The sequence below is a fragment of the Haemorhous mexicanus genome, chromosome 6 (genome assembly GCF_027477595.1).
Source record: "Haemorhous mexicanus isolate bHaeMex1 chromosome 6, bHaeMex1.pri, whole genome shotgun sequence".
Classification (NCBI taxonomy): Eukaryota; Metazoa; Chordata; class Aves; order Passeriformes; family Fringillidae; genus Haemorhous; species Haemorhous mexicanus.
The window spans coordinates 14,792,692-14,815,998 of record NC_082346.1 but is presented as its reverse complement, the minus strand read 5'-3'; the positions used below and the strand labels follow the sequence as shown (position 1 = coordinate 14,815,998).

The 23,307-nt window shown below is 39.8% G+C and overlaps 1 protein-coding gene across 1 annotated transcript; it reads left to right on the top strand.

The window, feature by feature from the left end:
- The first annotated feature begins 416 nt into the window (after positions 1-416).
- COPB1 (COPI coat complex subunit beta 1) lies at positions 417-18,743 on the top strand. The gene is made up of 22 exons (XM_059848920.1): positions 417-550; positions 3,035-3,186; positions 3,866-4,095; positions 4,716-4,885; positions 5,083-5,197; positions 5,759-5,851; positions 6,385-6,522; positions 7,475-7,594; positions 8,025-8,132; positions 8,224-8,370; positions 8,807-8,952; positions 9,951-10,047; positions 10,633-10,793; positions 11,317-11,437; positions 11,792-12,019; positions 12,194-12,373; positions 12,970-13,114; positions 14,516-14,635; positions 14,962-15,107; positions 16,307-16,396; positions 17,124-17,279; positions 18,411-18,743. The coding sequence occupies exons 2-22, from the start codon at positions 3,096-3,098 to the stop codon at positions 18,468-18,470; spliced, it is 2,862 nt and encodes a 953-aa protein (XP_059704903.1). The 5' UTR covers positions 417-550; positions 3,035-3,095; the 3' UTR covers positions 18,471-18,743.
- Positions 18,744-23,307: the final 4,564 nt, after the last annotated feature.

Here is a 23,307-nt window from a genome sequence, read left to right as displayed (position 1 = left end):
CCCTTTGTTTCTCCCCCATTGTATTTTTCTCTCTCCCATTTTCCCTCCCTTTGCTTTTCCCTTTTTTATTTATGCACCCTCTTCTGTATTCATTTCCCATAATCTATTTTCCAGTGTCTTACTAATTCCCCCATTACCTTTTTCCCCACCCATTTATTTTGTTATTTATTTTTCCCTTTGCCATTTCCTACTCCACTTTTATTGTCTTTTTTGTTTTATTATCGTTGTTCTTTATCTAATTGCTATCTATCGATCTATGTATGGGGGGGGTTAATCTTAGTTTCGGCCGCTATTTTCCGCTGTTTTCCTGCATCCCGAGGGTCCCGGGTTCCCCCGCGCGGGGCCGTGACGTCACATGCGCAGCTCCTCTCGGCGCCGCCTTTTCCCGCGCGGCGGCGCCGCCCCTTTCGCGCTGGCGGGAGGCGTGTCCCGCCGCGGCCGCCGTACGCGCGATGTGGCCGGGGCGGGCGCGGCTCCACGTCAGCCATCGCCGGAGCGGCAGCGCCGCGGGCTCAGCTCCGCACCGGGACCGGCCCGACCCCACCGCCCAGTACGGAGCCGCACGGCCGGCCCGCGGCGCCTCGCGGAGCCGGGGGGAGGGGGCGGGCTCCGCTTCTCCGCTGGGCGCCGCAAGGCCCGAGGCCTCAGGGCCCCGCCGGCATCTTGCCGGTGGCCCCGGCAGGGCCCCGGGGCGCGGGTGGCTGTGGGAGGGTTTGTGGCGCCGAGAGAGCTGCGGGGCTCGGGGTTCGCTCAGGGGAACGGCAGGCGGACCCGGGCATTGAGGAAGTTTTGCCTCGTAGCTTAAAATGCCTGGGTTTGGAGTGAAAGTAGGACCTGGGACATGAAGGGAGAAATAGCCCTCAGCTGGCTGGAAATCTGTCGGGATTTTTTTGGCAAACATTTTGAACACTGTGTGTTGTAGCTGTGCGTCAGTAAAACGGTGCATTCTCAAGGTTGTTGGTTCATTAGGTGCCCCCGTTCCTCAGGCTCCCCGGGGATGTAGGTGGCGAGCAGGCGTGGCTTTTTGTCTTCCTGGGCTCTGTAAACTCCGTAACTTTCGATTCTTCTGGGATCTGGTTGTGGTGCTCCATCCCTGGACGTGTTCGAGGCCAGGTTGGATGGGGCTCTGGGCAGGCTAGTCTGGTAGTAGGCAGGGGCTTGAAATGAATTCGTCTTTCAAGTCCCTTCCGACCCCAACCCTTCAGTGACTCACCACAGGGGACAGATATTCCTGCTGAAGAGTTAAAGCAGCACCATGTCTGTGTCCGTGTGGGCTCTCAGCGTCTCTGGTTTCAAGTCTTTGTGCCATGCAAAGAGGAAAACTGGATGGTGGTTCTCCCTGCCAGATCTCCCAGCTCTGTGATTTAGGAGAGTTGTTTTTCATTGCTGCTTTTCAGAGCCATAAGTACACTCATTCAGAGGTATGTTTGACCGTGATTTTGGAAATTTCTGCAGCTGAGGTCTCTGTATGAGTAAAGATACCTGCCTTGCTTTCACAAGGATCTGCTTTATGGTCTGTGTGAGTTGTTCTTGTAGGTGAAGGTACTGGCTGCAGGGCTTTGAGGTAGGAATTCTGGGTAACAGCATAGGAAATGTAAGCAAAAAAGCTGCTGCTGAGGCAAGAAAGCAGTTGGGAAAGCCCTCTGAGATCATCAAATCCAACCTTTGACTGATCACCACCTTTGTCAACTGGAGCATGGCACTAAGTGCTACATCCAGTCATTTCATGAATGAGTGGTTTATGTAGATATTTGTAAGCAACAAAGTTAAGGGATCTATGCCTCAAAATACAGAATTCATAATGGAAAGAGGAGTGTTTCCTTAAAAATTTGTATTGCAAGTATTTTTGGGGTTGTTGTCGTGGTGCTGATTATGTGAGTTGTTTCCTTGTGTGGAGAAAGAGACAGCAGCCCAGCCCAGCACAACTTCCCTGCTCCCTGTTCAGGGTGAGGTTCTCTGGGTGCCCATTTGATGAGAAAAGGGAGTCTCAGACTTCCAGACAGTTAGTATCAATAAAAGCTGATTTATTTTTGACACAATTTCTGTAGAAAGTACAAAATTGCTCATGTAATAAACAGTAACAGTTTGCTGTGCTTGTCTGTGTGGTATCACAGCATTAGCCAAACAAGCTCAAGCTTGAGCATTTTTCATTACTTAAGAAATAGAATAAAAGGTTGATTTGATCCTAGATGTCTATTACATAAAGAATAAACAAACATGAGAATGAGGATTGATACAACAAAAGGGTTGATTTGATCCTAGATATCTATTATACAAAGAAAAAAACAAACATGAGAATGAGAATTGAGCTTAACAGCAGATTTCATTACCTGGACTGCCAGGCACACAGCAGCTTTGATAGATCTGTAGCCTTCTTGTCCTTTTTCACCATAAAAAGACTTGGTCTCCTCATTAGTGTCTAGTGGAGACAGTAGAGTTGAGCTGATCTGATGATCCCTGGCAGGTAAAATGCTTCTCTCTCCATCACTTTGTCTTCTCTCCCATCCTTGGTTTCTGCTCTCTTGGATCTCATGCTCATCTTCAAAGCCTCCTGCATAGAATCATTCAACTTGTTATTTGAGTGCAGAACTTTATATTTTCGTTTTTTTCTTTTTTTCTGTGAAGTTTTTCAGCTGATTTTGCAGCTTGGGTCATTCATCTGGAGGGGCACCAACAGTGCAGGGAAGATAGTGGGGATATACAGCTGGGATCAGGGAATGACTGCCAGAGGGAGAAGCTGCTGCATCCATTTGGCTTCAGTCAGGTGCCCTGTACACTTCTGTTATCCTTGACTGTGCCCAAAATATTGGAAAAATTTGGGGGTTTTTTTGTTGTCTCTGAAAAATGCCATGCTCTTCATCTTTATGGTGCTCACAGGAATATTTTAAGGTAACAGCAAAGCAAGAAGCTTTTGCATGCAGCTTCTCAAGAAACCCAGTAATTCCTCCAAGCCATTAAGTCAGTTATAATAATGCTTTTGTGTTTGTTAATAAAGTCTTCTAATTTTGGGATGGTTTTGTTTTCCTGATTTTAGGTTGTCTAACATTTGTGTGAAAATAATTCTTCCCTTGAGAGAATTGCTGTAACCAAGAGCCATGACTGCTGCAGAGAACGTGTGTTACACATTAATCAATGTTCCCATGGATTCAGAGCCACCTTCTGAAATCAGCTTAAAAAATGACCTAGGCAAGTATTGGCAGTGACTGAAGAATACTCCATCTTACCTGAATTATTCTCTCATTGTGCCTTTCCTAGAGTATTGTTTACATTTTGTAATCTAAACCAAGTCAGTTTCATGTTTATATTCTGTTGAGTTCTGGAAGATGTGTTTTCCTCTGTTTGCTGTGTTTTGAGAAACTTCATATTATTTTATGTGCTTCAGTGTACTCCACAGTCTGTGAAAATCTGAAATTTTTTTTTTTTTTGAGTGTTTTAAGTAATACCTGCTTGGGCTAAGGCAGATCTGAGCAGATTTTTTTTGGAATAAGCAAGAAATTGTGTTGTCACTTGTTCAATGCACTGTGGAATGTGCTGGCCAAAGCAGCAGTGGTTGGTATCTGATATATGTGTGACACCAGAGCACATTGTAGTATCCTGGTACAAATTAAAGCATTAAAACAACCTTGGGATTTGAACTCTTTCAATTCCAGTATATTGATTTTCTGATTATTCCATGAATTCCATGCTTATTTTAAAATATCTATTGCTTCCTCTTTATCCTTTAGTAGAAGTAAAGGCATGGATTCTATTAATATGCTGTATTTCACTCCTTCAGAGGTGTTTGTCTCATCTGACACTGAGGATCAATATTCCTGTTAAAGTAACTGTGACATGTCAGCCTTCCTCACTTCGTTTCCTTCTCTAGAAAAAGGAGATGTCAAGTTGAAGACAGAGGCCTTGAAGAAGGTGATCATTATGATTCTGAATGGTGAGAAGCTGCCTGGGCTCCTGATGACCATCATACGTTTTGTGCTGCCTCTCCAAGACCATACCATCAAAAAGCTGCTGCTTGTCTTTTGGGAGATCGTGCCAAAGACCACTCCAGATGGCAGGCTCCTGCAGGAAATGATCCTCGTGTGTGATGCATACAGAAAGGTAACCTCTTGGTTATTTCATTGGTTGTGTTCCTCTGCTGGATCGTTGTAGAAAGGGTAGCATTTTATGTTGCTGAATAAATATAAACATTGTTTACGCTCAGCATTTCCTTCCTATCAGTTGTGTCTCAGTGCTTCAGAGCTGGATAACTGCAGATTGGCAGCAGACCTGCTACCAAGGAGTTTTGTATTCTTACTGGTACAACTTAACAAAAATTTAGTGCTCTGTTTCCTTGTCAGTGAACGTTAAAGGTGAGGGGTAACATAGTTACCATCTTCCAGGAATCTTGGAACAAGCCATGGGTCATATACCAACTATTGTGGTATATTTGGGAAACACCTTCATAAAGATATTAAGGAGCTTCAACTTTGGGAATGGGTTGGGAAAATATAATCCAGAAAAAAAATACTACAGGCTTTGTAAGTTTTGTTGCACATAAATACATATTTTTAAATATTGTGGGGCAGCAGTGCTTTAGGAAAGCATTTCTTGAGAAAACAGTGAGGTGTCGTTGGGGATGTTGGGAACTTGTACCATGGGAGAGCTGAGTGTGGGAGAAGGTGGTAAGTTCATTCATCTGGAGAGTCTGGCATCTGAAATATGTTTCCTGTTGCTTTTAGGATCTCCAGCACCCCAATGAGTTTATCCGAGGCTCCACGCTGCGCTTTCTGTGCAAGCTGAAGGAAGCCGAGCTGCTGGAGCCCTTGATGCCGGCCATCCGCGCGTGCCTGGAGCACCGGCACAGCTACGTGCGCCGCAACGCCGTGCTGGCCATCTACACCATCTACAGGTACCACACTAACCAGGCACAGTCCTGCACACACAGCACCTGGACTGCCTTCAGTTCTTGAGAGCTCCAGTATTTATCACTCCCTAGTGTGTTGTTCAGAATTTTTATGTTTGTTTGCCTTTTCTCCTCTGTTTAATGGGCATCCTTGGGTTCTGCTTGGTGCCAGTAGCTCTTAATTATGTTTTTTTCTTCTAAAGGAACTTTGAGCATCTTATACCTGATGCTCCTGAACTGATTCATGATTTCTTGGTGAATGAGAAAGATGCAAGCTGCAAAAGAAATGCATTTATGATGCTAATTCATGCAGATCAGGTAAGGATACCTGCCCTCAAAGTCATTTGGTTTAATAATTGTCAATGTGCTGGGTAGCTAGCCAATAGTTTTTTGGTAGTATAAACTACTTGTATTCATAAAAAAACCCATGTATGGTAGTGTTAATGCTTTTGTGGGATATTTGGTACTGATAACGTAGCTATTTAGTGCTGTCTTTATTTTAAAGGAGAACTACTCTATTTGGTGAAGGTGCTGAAAAATGTGAGCATAACCTCACTGAGAAGCATTCCATTATCTGCTGTTCTAAAGCGTTTGTAGTTGCATGAGAAAGAAATGGAAGTGTCTGTTAAGTGTTTTGGATTACTTGTTCTACAGGCAATTGCCTTTTGTGCCTAATTACCATTAGTTTGTCTCTCTTTTTGCCCTCTATAGACAGGATGAATTATTTTGCTCTTTAGGTCTACAGTGTTTTCCTAAATTGTTGAAGCATTGCATAAAGGCTGTTTTAGCATGTGTTTAATTTTTAGCATGTGTTTTTATTTAAAATTCAACTGAGTGAGCAAACTCTGAATAACATAAAATAATTTATTTTCTCTGTAGGATCGAGCTTTGGATTATTTGAGTACATGTATTGACCAAGTGCAGACCTTTGGTGACATACTGCAGTTGGTTATTGTTGAACTAATTTACAAGGTAAAAGGGAAATGTTGTGGCACATTTAAAATAGATGGCACATGTTAATTTACAGAATTATATTAGACTGTTTTTAAAAAGGGATAGAATGTTGCTGGAAAAGGAATTTAGCTGGCTTCTTGTCCATGTCAGGAAAATGTCATTGCTTAATAGAGCTGAATAAAACTTGTCTCTTGAAATGGTAAAGAGCTCAAGTGTGCACTTTGCAGAGCAGTAAGTCTCACCAGATTTGCTGTGATGGGGACAGTATTATCAGAGTGCTCTTCGTGGGCATGGGCAGAGCATCTCTTACAGAGGCTCTTAGAGGCTCTGCCCTTCCTTTTGATGGGAGATTATAAGACTCTGTAACATTACTCAATTGCTGAGAACAGCTTTTGAAATTAGACTTTTACAGCTGTGAATGACACTTCCTGTCACCAGAAAAGGTTGTCACCTTTTGGGTAATTTTCTCCTCTCTGTAAGATAGTGGAGCAGGTGAGCTGCAGGATTGCTCTTTTCTTTGTGTGCCAACTGTGGATCATTCTTTTTTTGAGGTCTGTCACGCGAATCCATCTGAGAGAGCTCGGTTCATTCGCTGCATCTACAACCTGCTGCAGTCCTCGAGTCCTGCAGTGAAGTATGAGGCTGCAGGTACTCTGGTTACACTCTCCAGTGCACCCACAGCAATCAAGGTATGAAAGTGATGTTTTCAGCTCTTCAGTAGCTTCTAGTGCATTGAAGTGAACGCTGTGTGCTGCATGTTGATACTTGGGAGGGAAGGCTTTAGTAACACTTCTCATATGAAACACTATCCTAAAATATCTCTTAGAACTGGTCACAAAAAAAGACTCAGCAGACCTGGAGCTAGTGGATTTCATGTCTCTTTGGTAGGGGACAACCTTGAATACTGTGCAGACTGTTGGGCCAACCTACGATCTACTTGGCCTAGTTAGCAAAGCGGACTACAGCTGAAGATTTCAGAGATTGGATGAAATTTTTTACTCGTGAATATGACTCATTTCAGACCAGGGTAGAAGCATAAAGCAGTGAAGAAGCATAATCAGTATTGAATACTGATTGACCTGGGGTTCTTAGTTTTATATTTCTATAGCTGATGGTTGAGGTTCACTTAGAAATTTAGAATTTGTATGGAAATTTAAAAGATAGGTTATGCATAGATTTAGAGCATTGTAAATAGTAGCTTCCAAAGATCAGGGAGGAGTATGAATTCCAGCATTCTTGGTTTGGCATACTCACTTTTATTAAGTAGACACAATGTACATAGAAGCTGTTATTAAAACCTAATCTAGGTAGGCTAATACTGCCAACTCTTTTAAGTTGGTTTTCATGCCCTGTTGCATATTTCACAGCTGACCCAAAGCATGTCAGATAACCTATCTTATATCTGTCTTTGAATTTGAAGTCAAGTCTCTGTACTGTAAGCTGATGCCATTGTAAGCCTTCATGTGATTTTTAAAACATGGTGAACAAAAATTTTTAAAGTCTGTTTATCAGGTTAATTTCTGTGCCAACTCTGAGTAGCTGCTTTAATAGTAAAATAGGAGTCTTTTCCTCAATTTCAGAAATTTTCCAGTTTATCATCTTCATGACTTAAGAAATTGGTTTTGATCCTTTTAATTTTAGGCTGCTGCCCAATGCTACATAGATTTGATTATTAAAGAAAGTGATAATAATGTGAAACTGATTGTCTTGGATCGGTTGATTGAGTTGAAGGAGCATCCCTCCCACGAACGAGTGTTGCAGGTATGTGGGCTGTCTCTTTTCCTGTAAGCCTTAGGAAAGAAAAGCCTTCAATAACAACAAATCTCCCAGCTTTTTGCAATACATGGAGAAAAGAACTTCTGAAGTTTCAATTTTCTGTTGGTGTGTTTTTGAACATATATTGGATGGACTTCTATGTTTATGACTTGGCTGCTTTTATTGTCTGCATAAAACTTAACAATGACAAATGCTGTCCTGGTTGTAAGGTTTAATGGTGTAGCTGCATAGGAGACTTCTGTGTAAATGTATTTAATGAACACTGAGGAGTTCTAATGCCTGCTGCTTGCTTGTCAGTAGGCCATATATTATGTATTCAGAAAGGCTTTGAAAATCATTGAGGAGGGAAAATTAAAATTGTATGAAGAGGAAGTAATTTAAAATGACAAAATACTTTACTTTGTTATTATTTCAGGATCTAGTTATGGACATCCTCAGAGTGTTGAGCACCCCAGATCTAGAAGTGCGCAAAAAAACCCTTCAGCTGGCTCTGGATCTTGTGTCTTCAAGAAACGTGGAGGAGGTAAATTATATGTGCTTTTGATTCATTACACTGTTTTCTCTCTTTTGAAAAATGTCTCTTTTTAAAACATTTGATTTGATCTTTTCTGCAGCTTGTGATTGTTCTGAAGAAGGAAGTGATTAAAACTAATAATGTGACAGAGCATGAAGATACAGACAAGTACAGACAGCTCCTGGTTCGGACACTGCATTCCTGTAGTGTTCGCTTCCCAGACATGGCTGCAAATGTTATTCCAGTGGTATGCAAATATTTCATTATATTCTCATTACATGTGTTACACCTATACCCAGCACATGCAGAATTGCTGAAGCTGATGTGTTCCTACTAGTGGCCTCATAATGAACCTCACAGAACCCATGCTATTTTTAATTCCTAAAGAAACATAGGACTTTTGATGCTGTAATTATTTGTCCTCTAAAACTGTTATTATATTTTTGAAGAACATGAGCTGAAGAGGACCTTTAAAAATGCAATAACTTGTATGACTAGAAAAACAGTTTGGGAATGGGGTAATTCTTACTTGTTTGGAACCTACTTACTTAGGGTTGTTTGACTTCAGTTTTTTTCACTGGAGATACATAAGGAGTTTTATTTTTCTGAACACAGAAGGGAAGTGTTATTGTACAAACTTCTCTGTGCTGCTGTTTGTTCTAATGTTCAATCTTTCATGGCAGCTGATGGAGTTCCTTAGTGACAACAACGAAGCGGCAGCCGCCGATGTCCTGGAGTTTGTGCGGGAAGCGATCCAGAGATTTGAAAACCTCAGACCTCTTATTGTTGAGAAGATGCTTGAAGTCTTTCATGCTATTAAATCTGTCAAGTGAGTCCAGAATATGATCTCAAACAGACTTGGGAGCACCTGTGGCTCACTTGCATTGAATGTATATTGTCATTAAATATGTACCAAAATCCACATTACCCACACAGAGTGACTCTGAGCCTAGATATTTTAAGGTAGAGGATTTCTAGGTGCACCTTTCTTCTTGCCTATTTGTGCAAGAGATAAATTGGGTGTTTGTTACATTGAATAAATGAAATTAATTCAATTTTAATTTCTATAATGCACTTGATAATTGTAATTCCACTTCCTAGGAAGTAGTGTTGTTGATGAAGGTCAAATATAAAGTAATATATTTGTTAAAACGGAATTCCTAAGGAATTTGTACTTGTAGACAACTGGAAATACTGTACATTTATTAGAAAACCTAATCTAACGTAGACTGAGCTTTACAAACTATAAAGCTATTTTAGTACCTTTCAGGGCTCTAAAAACTTTGCTTGCTGATGGATCTGTAAAGGTTAAGTCATATGAAAACTTCTCTGTGTCAGAAGAGCACTCTGTCATTCTCCTAATACGCAGAAAACTCTGAATCCCATCTCCATTGTAATCTCATTAAGTGGGGGAAAAATCCCTCTGAAGCTTTGCTATTCTTTTCCTAATATTCATTTTTGTTCTGGTTTTTCATTTTCTCCTGTATAATGGAAAACACAGTTTGTCTCAGTTAAATGGAAAATTTAGAGCTGACTTTATTCACATACAGTGGAGTATTTCATTATGATCACAATGAAATTTAATTTTGTGTTGTTTCAGGTAATAAATATGTAGCAGAGAATATATCTAATTTGATGTACTTTTTCATGAGTTTACTGAGGCTTAAAAGATAACTGCTTTTGATTTAACCTGCCTTTGTCAGTTGTGTCCTTTTGAATTTGTCAAGACTGGCCTTTACTATGCGATAAATCGCTTTAAATCACTTTTCTTGGTGCTAGTTTGAGTATATCACAAAAGCATGATTCAAGTTACTGTTCCTGTCTCAGGATTTATCGAGGAGCATTATGGATCCTTGGAGAATATTGCAGCACAAAGGAGGATATACAAAGTGTAATGACAGAGGTTCGCAGATCACTTGGAGAGGTGTGTATCTTTGGGGGTTTTTGTGTTTCCTGGCTCTTTGTGGTTTTTCCTGCCATTATGCAGTGGGTTTTCTAAGAAAAGGTATTTTAGAAAGATCAAGTAAGATGTAAGTGTATTGGGGACTTGTGATGTGTAATGGCATGTGCACAGGAAATGTTAAGTAAAAAGCAGTCAGGGTTTTGCATGCATTACTCATTTTTTTCAAGTAGCATACTTGAGCTGAGCATAAGTGATATCTGTTAAGAGAAGAGTTGGGAAATTCTTTATTTCAGAAAATTATGGCACCTTTAAGATATGATTTAATTATGTCCAGTAGCCAAGAAGTGCTTTAAGTCTGGGTTGTTCTGAGAGAAACATTTCTCTGACAAAATTAATTCATCAATGAGAGCTTTATTGCATGTGTAGGAAGCTTCTGTATGTATTCCAAAATCTGTTTATTTCCGCAAATTCTTCCCGAACTGATGCACTGTAGATGACCTTTTGGTTATAAAAACCTCAGTAATGCAGATAATTTTTATTAAAACCTGCAGAACAAAAACATATCTTTTATTTTAATTGTAACAGTTGCTTCCTGCTCATTTCTAGATCCCAATAGTAGAATCTGAAATCAAGAAAGAAGCTGGTGAGCTCAAACCTGAAGAAGAGGTGTCTGTGGGTCCAGCCCAAAAGTTAGTGACAGAGATGGGCACTTATGCAACACAAAGTGCTCTTAGCAGTTCCCGACCTGCCAAAAAGGAAGAAGACAGGTATTTGTGATTTCATGCTTGGCCAGGAATGATTTGGTTAATTTTTATCTTTGTTTATTTGAGTGGTGTTATCTGTCATACAGAGTTCAGTGGTTGAGGGAGTTTCCTGTTTTAAGGTATTATCCCAGCTAGATAGACTAGGAAGTTGCCCGATTGCTTAGGATTTCTATTCAAAGCTTACTCTACAAATAAGTGCTTTATTAATTATGATGTCCTGAATTCTAGTTGATTTTTTTACATAGTTTTAGTTGGATACAGAAATACTGCCTTTAGATGAAAATATTTTCTCCCCTTTATATCACCTTGCACTCCTACACCTCTCTCTCCCTAGTCCGCATGGAAATGACTGTGTAACTTGTGCAAATCTCTGTATCTGGAAAATTACTTTGAGAAGGAAAAAACCCAACCTTTGAGGTGTTGCAAACTTGTTTTGCTTGTGCAGTTTGAAAGTTAAGGTATCAAGAGAAGTTGACTGAAGATTGTCATCCACAAGTAGTTTTCTGAGGATTATTTGTCTTTGCAGACCTCCCTTACGAGGATTCTTGCTGGATGGAGATTTCTTTGTTGCAGCTTCTCTTGCTACAACTTTAACCAAGATTGCTTTGCGTTATTCGTCCCTAGTTCAGGAAAAGAAGAAACAAAATGTGAGTCATGTCTTGTGTTTTCACATTTAAGGAACAGCTGCTTTTTGCCTCTTTTCTGTTGCAAAGATGCAAAATGGGTTAAGTCCAAAGGGAAGTGCCAGTTATGTGATTGGATAATAATGATAGCTTGGGTCACAAACAGGACCTGCTGCTTTCCAGCCATTCTATCTAGACAGTCTCTAAATCATTCTGCTTGGTTTCAGATAGCAAGCACTAAAAAACTAAGTAATCTGTTCAGAGATGTTATGGTTTGACTATTATACACCTTTTCCTAAATTAGTCAGAAGTCAGCATTTCTTTAAAGCTGTGGAAAATGCAATAACCTTCCTCCATTCTCTTTGTGCTCCTTCTCAGTCCTTTAATGCTGAAGCAATGCTGCTGATGGCCACTATTCTCCACTTGGGAAAGTCTTCTCTTCCCAAGAAGCCAATTACAGATGATGATGTGGATCGTATTTCGTTGTGTCTGAAAGTGTTGTCAGAATGTTCTCCTCTCATGAATGACATTTTCAACAAAGAATGCAGGCAGTCCCTCTCTCACATGCTGTCAGCCAAGCTAGAAGAGGAGAAACTTTCCCAGAAGGTGAGCTGTTATCAGTGTAACCATAAACACTTAGAGTTTCTACAGGTGTTCACATCCAAGCTGGTCCCAGAAATGTCACCATTTGACTCTCTGTAGGTCAGCCATTATTTGACTGTTTTTCTGTGCTAAGGAATGGAATTCACTGTGAATTCTTGAATTACTGTCTTCCTGCAGAAAGAATCTGAGAAGAGGAATGTGACAATTCAGCCAGATGATCCCATTTCCTTCATGCAGCTTACTGCTAAAAATGAAATGAGCTCAAAAGAAGACCAGTTCCAGCTTAGCCTTCTTGCAGCAATGGGAAACACACAGAGGAAAGAAGCTGCTGATCCTCTTGCTTCCAAACTTAATAAGGTAGTGGGAAATCAGTGCTTTAATTATATACATGGGATCACGTTGGGAAGTGCAGACTGGAACTGGTGAACCAGACTATGCTGCTTGATTGGAAGACCCAGTTATATCCTGGTTGGGATCAGCAGAAAAAGAAAAGCACATGTGCTTGTAGTTGTTACCTTCTCAAATGGGGAGAGGAAGAACAAGAAGAAGACTTGATTAGTGCTGAGCTGGTAGAATGTGGAGAAGAAATTAGGGTGTGCTGCATTGAAATCCCAGTAAAGTTCACAGGGAAGGCAGCAAGGATGCCAGAAATGATTAAGATCCCCTTTCTTTGGCTGCTGTATCCTATTGCCAAGTGCAGTGCATCCTTATTTCACTCTGTTTGCCTTTTTTTTCTGTAGATTAGCAGAACCTGCTGAGGAGGTTTAAAGAGAAGAAATCAAACATATAGTTTGTATGCAGAGGGACATGTGAAGGAAGGCAACTTGTTTTGGAGGCCCATAATAAATAATATTCAATTGAAGTGCACTTTATTCTTATTTTTTTGTCATTGTTTGAATGACTGTGTTTTAAACTGGTTTCTGAGGAGGTGAATCCCTTGTCTTGTGTGACAGGTCACTCAGCTGACAGGTTTCTCAGACCCTGTGTATGCAGAAGCTTACGTCCATGTCAATCAGTATGACATCGTGCTGGATGTGCTCGTGGTCAACCAGACCAGTGACACCCTGCAGAACTGCACCCTGGAGCTGGCCACGCTGGGTAAGCAGGGCTGCACGCTGCAAACCAAGCAGCTCTGAGCTTTTGGGAATTGGCCATTACTCTGCTGTAAGGAATTCCTGAAACCCTTACAAAGTGATGCCAGTTAGTCACCATTTTGAATGCCTTAAAAAATATACTGTTTTAAATATTTGGTGGAAGTTTGCATGTACTGACAATGCAATCCGATGATATAAACCATAGTCAGATTTTATCACTAAAAACATAGTGTTCCATTTCCCCTTCTCCTTTTTTCCTGAGATATAGACAGGTTTTTTTTGAGGTACTTATTTTTCATTGTGCATAGACAGGAAAATAAAAATAGGTCAAAATCCCAACTGGTATGGAGCAGAAAGCCATCTGCCCTAGGTGGTTTTTGCACTCAGCTTGAAGTACTTAAATACTGCATTTACTCAACTGAAACCATTCCCTGTACCAACAGCAGTATCAGAGTCTTGCTTGGACAATACTGAGGCTTCATTAACTTCTCTTAGAGGAGTCACTGGAGCAGATAATTCAAGAACAGTAACCAGTTTCTTATTAGTTGTTCCCTGCTTTGGCAGTCAGGAGCTGAAATACATTTGCAATATGCTAGAACTCACGTTTTGTGCTTTTCACTATTGTAAACGTGACTGGAGGGGCATAACCTTTCTCCTAAAATTTTGTAAATCTTCTGATGAGACTAAGGGTGGAAATAAATCAAATAGATGCATTATTTAATAGGTTGTATTTTTTATTTGTCAGCTCAGTAAAGTGGAATTCTGTATTTCCCAGCTGATGTACTGCAAAAGCTGACTTGAGGCATCACTCCCATGTGTGGAGCTCATGCTGTTCATGCTGTGTTCTCAAGCTGCAGTTTAATAGAACTAAGGAGTCTTTCCAATTCCTTGCTGAAGGATTAGTAAAAAAGCACCCCTTAGTGTTTCCTTGGAGCGGTTATATTCAGAATCAGGGGGGTATTTTGACCTTTTTGTAAATAGCTCAGTGCCTGTACTGCTGGACATTGTACTTTGGATTTGAGGCACTTGACTATAGGGCTAGGCCTTATGATGATGTCAGTGATTAAAATACGAGGTAGAATTAACCATTTCCTTGTTAAAAATGAATACTAAACTCCATCAAAAGTCCATTTTATTCAGTATCTGTATTTGTTTTCAGTGGGGTTTGGGTGAACACAACAATATTTTAACTGAAATTTGTATATAATGTAATTTATCTTGCAATTATGAAACTATTAAAAAAAAAACCAAATTCCAAATCAGATAATATCTTTATGGTGGTGTTTGTGCAGCTCTATAGATGCAAAAATTGAATGACAATAAAATACAAAGCTGTTGTTCAGTAGCTAAGCTCGTTGTATACTACTAGCATTCCCTGATTTCATCTCCCAATTTCTTTACACAGGTGACTTGAAACTTGTAGAAAAACCATCTCCTCTGACACTTGCTCCACATGATTTTGCAAATATTAAAGCTAATGTCAAAGTTGCTTCTACAGAAAATGGAATAATTTTTGGTAATGTTGGTAAGTAAACAATTTCAGTGGGCAAAATTAGCATGAATGCATTGCATTTGTGTAACTGCTTAATGAGCTCAAAAATAAATAAAGCCCTTCATATTGAAAGAAGAAATTAAATTACAATGTAAGGAGATTTTGTGATGATTTTAGAAAAAAGCTATATCACTGTTTCTTAAAACCATCATAGAATGTGCTACCTTTAGGATGTTTGTTAGCATGAGATTGAGTTAGGGTTAACTGTTGTTAACTGGCAGATGGTAGCTCAGCACCCTTATTAAATGCAAATTCACTTTTTGGAGCATTCAGAAATGCTTTTGTGTGTTCTCTTGCAGTGTACGATGTCTCTGGAGCAGCCAGCGACAGAAACTGTGTGGTTCTCAGTGATATTCACATTGACATCATGGATTACATCCAGCCTGCTTCCTGTACAGATGCTGAGTTCAGACAGATGTGGGCAGAATTTGAATGGGAAAACAAAGTTAGTTTTTGGGGTTTTTTTCTGTGTTACCTTGTTGATGAGATACAATTCTGTCTCTTGTTCTACAGCAGCATTATCTGTTGCCACATAAACCTCATTCAACATCCTCTTTGGATGTTTGCCTCAAATAGCTTATTCTCCTACAGCTATCTTATCAGTTTCACAAGCTTAGCAATGCAGTAACTGGGGTTTTGGCTTGCAAAAGAGGTTGTGTGCATTGAGCTTTACCTCCTGTATGGAAGCTGTCCAAGCTGACTGGTGATTGCTTTGTATTTTGGCTCAAAGGTGAGATGGCAACAAGTGTAAGTTTATGCTGAGGCTGTAGAATTACTCGTGCTGCTCAGCCTCTCCAGTTCTAATCACATTGTCTTGTGGGTTGCAAGGGACCTTCTAAAGGACTTGTTTAGTCCAGTCTCCTGCCAGGGGGACAGGAACATCTTTCTTTTACTTTGCTACTTTGTAGTTCAGCTGTAGCATAAAGTTCTGGGTGCTGTGTAAGACCAGCAAGACAGTGCTTACGCTTCGCTGAGGGTGCCCAAACCTAAGAAAAGGTTTAAGGAAGATAATATCATATAGGAATGGACTAGAAACATTAAACCAGAGTGGGATGAACTGTAGCCTTGTGTGGTACATAAGTGTGCTCACTCGAGACTAGGTTTAAATGTCTCGGGGGAAACTTGTGCACAATATATTGTAATAGATGATATATGAAGCCTTAGTAGTTTGTAAACTCCTCCTAAGAGAGATGTTAAAAAACAATTTAAAAAACAAAGCCAAGGCGGCCCAGAGAGCTTTGTTGCCAGAAGGGGAGGATGAAAGGAATCTTTAGCCCTGGTTAAAAGCGAACTTTGGACTAGGTGTTGCTTTTTCTTGTTCTGGCAATGTGTAAACTGTATTCAGACAAGGAATCCACTGTTTGCTGTAGAGAGTCTATATGTTCAACAGAGTTTCATGTTCACCCAATAGATTTTAGAAACCATGGTAATAGCTTGAAATTCTCCATCTTAACAAGTGGAGGGCAGGAGGGGAAGACTTCCTGTGATGCCACCACATAGTGGGAAGTGCATGCAGATTACTGAGTGTGCTGTTCCTCAAGGAGGAATGTGGAAGTGATGTCATTTATAGAGCCCTGAAGAAGAGATTTCAGAAATACCTGAGGTGCTAGTTAAAGTAATTGCCTTTTTCTTTCCTTCTTGAAGGTAACAGTGAATACAAATATCATTGATTTAAATGAATACTTACAGCACATACTGAAGTCAACCAATATGAAATGCCTGACTCCAGAGAAGGTGAGTTATTTCTTGGAGAGTTTTAGATAGCTTTTTTAGTTCCTGTGCTTTATTATTTAATTTGTTCAACATTTGTTGTTAATATTTTTAGAAATGCCTGCTTACAAAATGAAATAGTACATATACCTGAAAGCTTTTACTCTGAAATGAATAAAAGCAGATAAACATTCCCAAAATTCTCTGTTGTCTCAAGGTGGAAAATCAGAATGTCCATTTTGATTCACAGCAGCTAAGCTGTAGCACAGACTTGATGGGACCATCTGTTCACATAAAGGGGTTTTTTAGTAGCTCCATATTTATTCCTCTCAGACAAAACTTACCTTTTTTTTGCCAGTTTAGCCTTCTTGTTGTAAAGCAAAATAAATATATTGAATAGCTACTTGCTGTTAAGGCAGAGCATGTATGATAGCTATTGCCTATTACATATATAGTAACCAAATAAGTATAGTAGCTATTTAGCTTCTTTGCCCTCTTGCTGTTGGTTAAAACAAACCATAAAATGCCCTCCTGCCTTGTCTTGATGAATTCTATAGACTGCATAATTCCCAATAGGAATTCTAGAAAAAGGCCGCCAGTTCCCAGTGCATGATTCCCACGTGTTACAAAATATTGCCCCTGAAGAAAGAAGTATACATGATTCATTGATAAGTGCCTAGCAAACTTAGGGTGAACTAAACTGTGTTCAGAGGATTTTGGTCTTTTAAGGGTCCCCATGTGCTTTCCACAGGCCCTTTCAGGCTATTGTGGCTTCATGGCAGCCAATCTTTACGCCCGTTCCATCTTCGGGGAGGACGCCCTGGCCAACGTGAGCATTGAGAAGCCGATTCACCTGGGGCCAGAGGCACCTGTCACGGGCCACATACGCATCCGGGCCAAGAGTCAGGTAATGGGGCTTGCCATCCTCACCCTTTCAGGGCCATGGACCAAGCACTCCTAAACATCTGCGGATTTTTGACTGTCTTTTCTCCTGGTGTGTTACCATAAAATAGGCCTTTGTGCCAAGATTTCCCAGTTTTGTCCATAGTGCTGCAAATAGCGTGTTATATTTTACGTGCCTCTAAATAAAGAGCAAATATGCCCCAGGGTTACATGATGTTTTTCCTACCAAATTGCACATTTCATTGTAACACAAAAAAGAAATTTTATGCATATAATTGCACTGATTCTCTTTAAAAACAGCAAAACCTAATCCCAGGGTTTTTAGTAGGAGCTTTTCTGTAGATATATGTGTCTGCTTTGAATTTTAGAGTTCCTGCCTCCCAACTAAAAAAAAGACTGGGATCTGGGATAAATAAAGCAAAAACACCAGTGTAAAGTAAAATGATTTTAAGAAGTGTATAATAAAGGAGTACCTGAGAGTTTTCATATTCAAAGAAAGCATTTAGTTTATGTGATGTCACTACAAAGATTTTGGTCTGGTTTAAATTAGTTTCTGGTATGTCACAGTGCCATTTCATAAGACTGCATTCAGTTACATATACCAGCATGGTTTCATCTTGAATTGATTGTGCTATTGAATATGTGGATTTATTAATGCAGTTTCTTTTGATGATTCTTCAGTTTTTGTGCAATATTAATCTGGCTCTGTGATTAAATAATTTTCCATAGCTGTGGTGCACTGAGTGTGCTGGTATCAGCACTGGGACTTTCAACAGTTGAATTTCAGTAACTGGACAGGCAGTTATAATTTCTCCCCTTGGTAGTCCTCTTTCAGTTGGTGGGAGGTCAAAAGGTTAAAATAGGTTTTATTCTTCGGCTTTTCATGTTGATAACACATGTAACAGTTGCCAGCTCAGTTAAGTTTCATTGTCTCAATAATACATGTAGATCTAAGCTTTACCTAGTGATAAAAAAGTGAGCACTATGAAATGTACAAAGAAGTGAGCAGCTAGAAATTTCCATGCCACTGATTTAATAGATTTCTATATATGGAACTTGCATTTTAATATAGAAGAGAAAGTTCTTTTCAAGTGAAGTATTTGTGTCATGATTGTTATTTTCCTTTTCCTTACAGGGAATGGCCCTGAGCCTTGGAGATAAGATCAATCTGTCTCAGAAGAAGACAAGTTTATAAATTTTACCTAATGTCTTTTCAGGTCTTTTACAGTTTAACCTTAGGTATGTGGCTTTTGGGATCCAGAACATCTTATATTCTTCAGTGTTCTGTAATTGTAGAAGCCAGGCTTTTGAGCTGAAAGCATTCCAGCAGATAATTTATAGGTTCTCCATGATTGATATTGGGCAAATTTTGAATCTCCAGGGTTTTTTTTCTTTGTCCTGGAAGTCATGTTTTCTTTGTCTCTAATATATACTGATGCTCACAGTACAATAAACAAGTTATACCAGACCTGTTTTGTCTGTAAATTATAATCTCTGTATTATCTGATCAGTATTGAATATCTGTCCAGGGGTACTTTGAGAAAGTGAGAGTCTGTAATAGCTTCAGTGTTTGCAATAATGACTAGGCCTGAATAGGTGAATGTGTGTTCATGATTCTTAAAATACTCTAGTATATCTAGGAGAATATAAATTTGCCAACGAAATTAAAGGCTATATATTCTAGATGGTAATGTAATAACTTGGTGCAGACAAGCTTGTAGTATCAGAAAAGAGACTGGCAAAATTCAGCCCTTCCCAGCAAGGTGCAGAACCTTAAACTTTGTTTCTGAAGTGCTTTCCTAGTGTTGTTACCCTGAGTAACAAAACATTGCTGGTGGTGTTCTTATTTTTCAGTTACTGTGGAAAGGACATCCAAGTGCAGCATTAAAGCTGTAGCAGCATAAGCAGTTTTTCAGTGAATGCAGCCATTGGCCATGTGTGTGAGCTCAGGAAGAAAAGATTCAGACTCATTGTGAGCTTGCAATGAATTGCACTATGTTGAAAAGGAAGAGTTGTGAGTGAAGGTCAGGTCAGGATGTTGAAGTGAGTTAACACCATTTGGCTTCTAAATCTTATGCAGATTAGCAGTGGATTAAAACATATAACCATAGAGTGAAAATACTGTTAGCTGTATCTATTCAGCATTAATTCTGAATTTAATTAATTGTTGCAAGCAATTGCTTCTACAGAAGAGTGTCCAGAGCCAGCAGTGCTCTTCCAGTTGGCTGTAAGTCCTGCTGCTGGATTTCCACAGCTGTGACCTCCTCCAGAAGGAGGGAAGAGAATATTCTGAGTAGCTGATTCCCAAAACATTTAAGGCCTCAGTAATGAAAATACCTTTTCTTCATTCTGCATAAGCACACATGTAAATTCTGAAATGAAATAGTTAGGGCTATAATATTTTATCTGGCTAAAGGATGGCCCTAGAAGTGCAATGCAAAACCTGAGCATGGTTTTGCTGAATGACCTATTTATTTTTAATGTTTTGAAATCCCTGTTTGGTTCTGCCATTGTTTTGTTTTTTAGTGAAAGCTCTAGCTCGTGAATAACATGCTAGCAGCAAGAACTGAAGCTCTGAGTATGCAGGACTGCCTTGATAATGTCCTTATGCCTCTGCATGAACCCACAGCAGCTGTATTCCTTTCTGGGGAGTTACTCCAAATTCACAAGGATGTAGTAGGGATAATCAAATTCTGATCTTAACTGTTCAATACTTCATAATTTGGGGGTGAGGGGTGCTGATGGGAGAAAAGCATTAGGAGTATGTTGTATGGGAGCTCCTGGGAAATTCCATGAATATCAGTGTGTTGCTCTGGGGTGAGCGTGGGGGATGTCTTTCTGCAGTCACTTAGAGCCAAACCAAGGTAAAAGAAAATCCTAGGAGTCCAGTGGATGGTTTCATCTCTTCATGAAGACACTGTGAGTTGTAAGACACTAACAGAGACTGAATCATAGCTCTGTGGGCAGACTGGTTTGGATGGGATGAATTTGCTGACCACAGCCAAGGAAAGGATGTTTTTGGAGAAGGAAAATGACTTCCAGTGTGTGTTATCCAAGCCATGCTTGAGTCACAATCTGTTCTCCTCATTGGAGAATAGATAAATATCCTGGCACGTGCAGGCATCCATATTTCAAGTGGCTCTTTGTCAGCTGGGAGAGAAACATAATTTTGTTTGGGATATTTTTTGCTGTCAGGATTTTATGGAAGGACATGGAAACATCTGTGCAGCAGAAGCTGCCATGACTTCGGGATTCATTTTCCACCTGCCATGCTTTCCAGTAGCTCTTCTGCAGAATTGGTTTTATACAGACATTTGCATTGGTGGCATGCATCTTTTCAGTAGCCTGAACACTAAAAATGTTAGATCTGTGTTTCATGTCTATGCTTCAGAGATGAAATTCCCTTCTTTTCTACATCCATCCTATTGTGTTCTGGCTAAGCTTTTGCTCAGCAGCTCAGATAACAAATTGCTTCTGCTCTTGTGCATACAAAGGAAGATCTTGCACAGACCATCATTCTTCAGGAGCCACTAGCAGCTTTTTCACTGCAGTAAAAGCTGGTGTACAGCTGTGGCTCTGAATTGTTCCAAACTTGGTATCAGAAGTTGTTATCCCCTGTTTTCTGCACAGCAGTATTGCATACACTGTGCTAGGGTTAAGGGAGTGTTATTCCACTGCTCTGGTTTCAGAAACTTCTATGAGAACTGGAATAAATTACCAGGAGGAGTAAATGGAGCAAGAAAGCTTGCTGCTTTTCCATTAAAAGTTTTAGAAAGTCATTGCAGGATGCAGTGTTAGAATAGCAGGAAGCCAGTTTCTGCTGTGCCCCTGCTTCTGATGTCCCTGCTGCCAGGAATCAGGGCCAGGTTTCTTTATTCAGGGCCTCGTGAGGATTTGGATTTATGTCTTATTTAGATGCTAACATGAGAAGCAGGAATGTTTACCTGAGGACAGGCAGATGTGGGCAACTCTTATTTGGGAGTCAAATAAGACTTGGGGCTCATCCTAAGAAAGCATGAATAGGGAGACTGGGTTTGTAGAAACTTTATAGGCAAAAAATAAATTAAGAATCAGGCCACAGAGGAACTTAATTTGTATACTGACCTTGAGAAAGATTTGTAAGTGCTTCTGTAAAGGCAGCTTTATGCCCCCCTGAGAAATGTGAAGCCTTGTGTGAGGTGTTGTGTGCTTTTTGGCACAAAGCTACAGCTGAAAGACTCAGTCACTTAATCCTAATTGAGCAGCACCCCAGCGCCAATTTAAAGCATTTTATAAATTTTTCAAAGTTTTCTTGTGTTGTTACACCAGGGGGTGCTGTCTTGCAACTGATAAATTTTCAGAGGTTGTTTTTTTGTTGTCTTTTTTTTAAAGTGTTAAGGAAGAAAGTAAAGGGTCTGGTGCAGGGGTGTGCTGCAAGTTTTGTCATATAAGCAGTAGGGAGTAATTTTGGCCCACTCTTGGGGTCACTTTCTGTTGGTTTTTGTATATTTTTAGGTTGCCTAGCTAAGTGTAAGCAGTGCACACCAATTCACAGCTCAGATTACTAATACAGTACATCTGTTCAAACACTGCCTTGTCTCTAGAGATTTTACTTTTCTAGAGCACAGTGAGATAGATTTGGCTGTGCACAGCTGGCCTAGGGAGGATCTCCCATTTGAGAGATGTGAAAATGAATTCACTAAGTAAGGGAAGTAGGTGTAATATAAGAAATTCTAGCTGTAACTTTGCCTGGACATTTGTAATACTAACCTAGGCTGTTTTCTGTTTGAGCAAAGTCATAAAATATCCACTGTATTTCACTAGATATTTCTTTGGATTTTTTTTAATTTGTGTATATTCTGTAACTTGTGATTTTAAACTTCTGTAAACTGTGTATATTTTTTTAATTTCATCAGTGATCCACAATTGATAAGAATAGAATGGAATTGCTAGCAAAATGGGATTTCTTTTGTTTTGAAAGATGAGCATAATTCTTCCAGCTATAGATTGCAGGTATTTTATAATTTGATTATGAGGTACAAATATTTTATATATATAAAATGTAGCCATTTTATACTTGTCTAAACTTTAGACAGGTTGCTTTAGACAGGTACAAGATCTGCAGTTTCTGTGGCTTGTAAGTGCCTATTTTGCTCTTTCTTTCACTGGAATTTCTTTTAGGGGAAGCAGAACATACTGATAACATATTGTTATCCTGGCCCCAACTTAGAAGCAGTGTTAGTGGGTCTCACTGTTCCTGCATCTTATTTACAGTGGTTTTCAGGTTTGGTGATGTTTCAGGTCTTTCCTGTAATAGCTGATCAAAGTCTGTCACAGCAGATGGTCACACTACATCTTTTCACTAAAAATGTGGTCTCTTCTTTTTCTAAGGTCTCACAGTACCAGAAGGAGTTGTAAGAATTTTATCATGCTTCTGATTTTAGTTATGTCCAAAGTTTGGAAATAAATTTCAAAATGCTTAACAAGTTCTTAATCTGATCTTTCTGAATAACTTCTATCACTAATATTTAGACACAAGAATAAACAGTTATTTCTGCTGTGTTGTTCTTAAGCTATATGTAAATATTTTATTACTTTGTAGAAATTTCACTCAGATGGAATTCCCCATGTCCTTTTGTTTTTTCCTTCCTTGATTTTAAGTATTTTTCACTGACAATGATCTCTACATGATCTGTCCAAAACTACCATGATGTGTTGCATAGGCATCCCTACTTTTAATTGTTTTTCAAACGAGATTCTGTCTTTTTTTTAATATCCATTGAATTCAGTGGTGCTAGTGGACCAGTTTCCTCTGACCTATGACTGAAAGAGATGAAAGGGTTGTTCATGTGCAGAAGCATGCACCATTTAGCAGGAGATTCTTTTTTGAGGCCAGGAGTGGTGGGTGACAGGCCTATGTAAGCCCTTTCAAATTTGGGAGGGTGGAATTTTCACCTCAGAGGTGTCCTAACTTGTGGCAGAGCTCTGTGGGACCTGTGGGCACTGAAAACCCACTGGGTTCATCTCTTTTAATAATGCAGTGCATGTTTTTA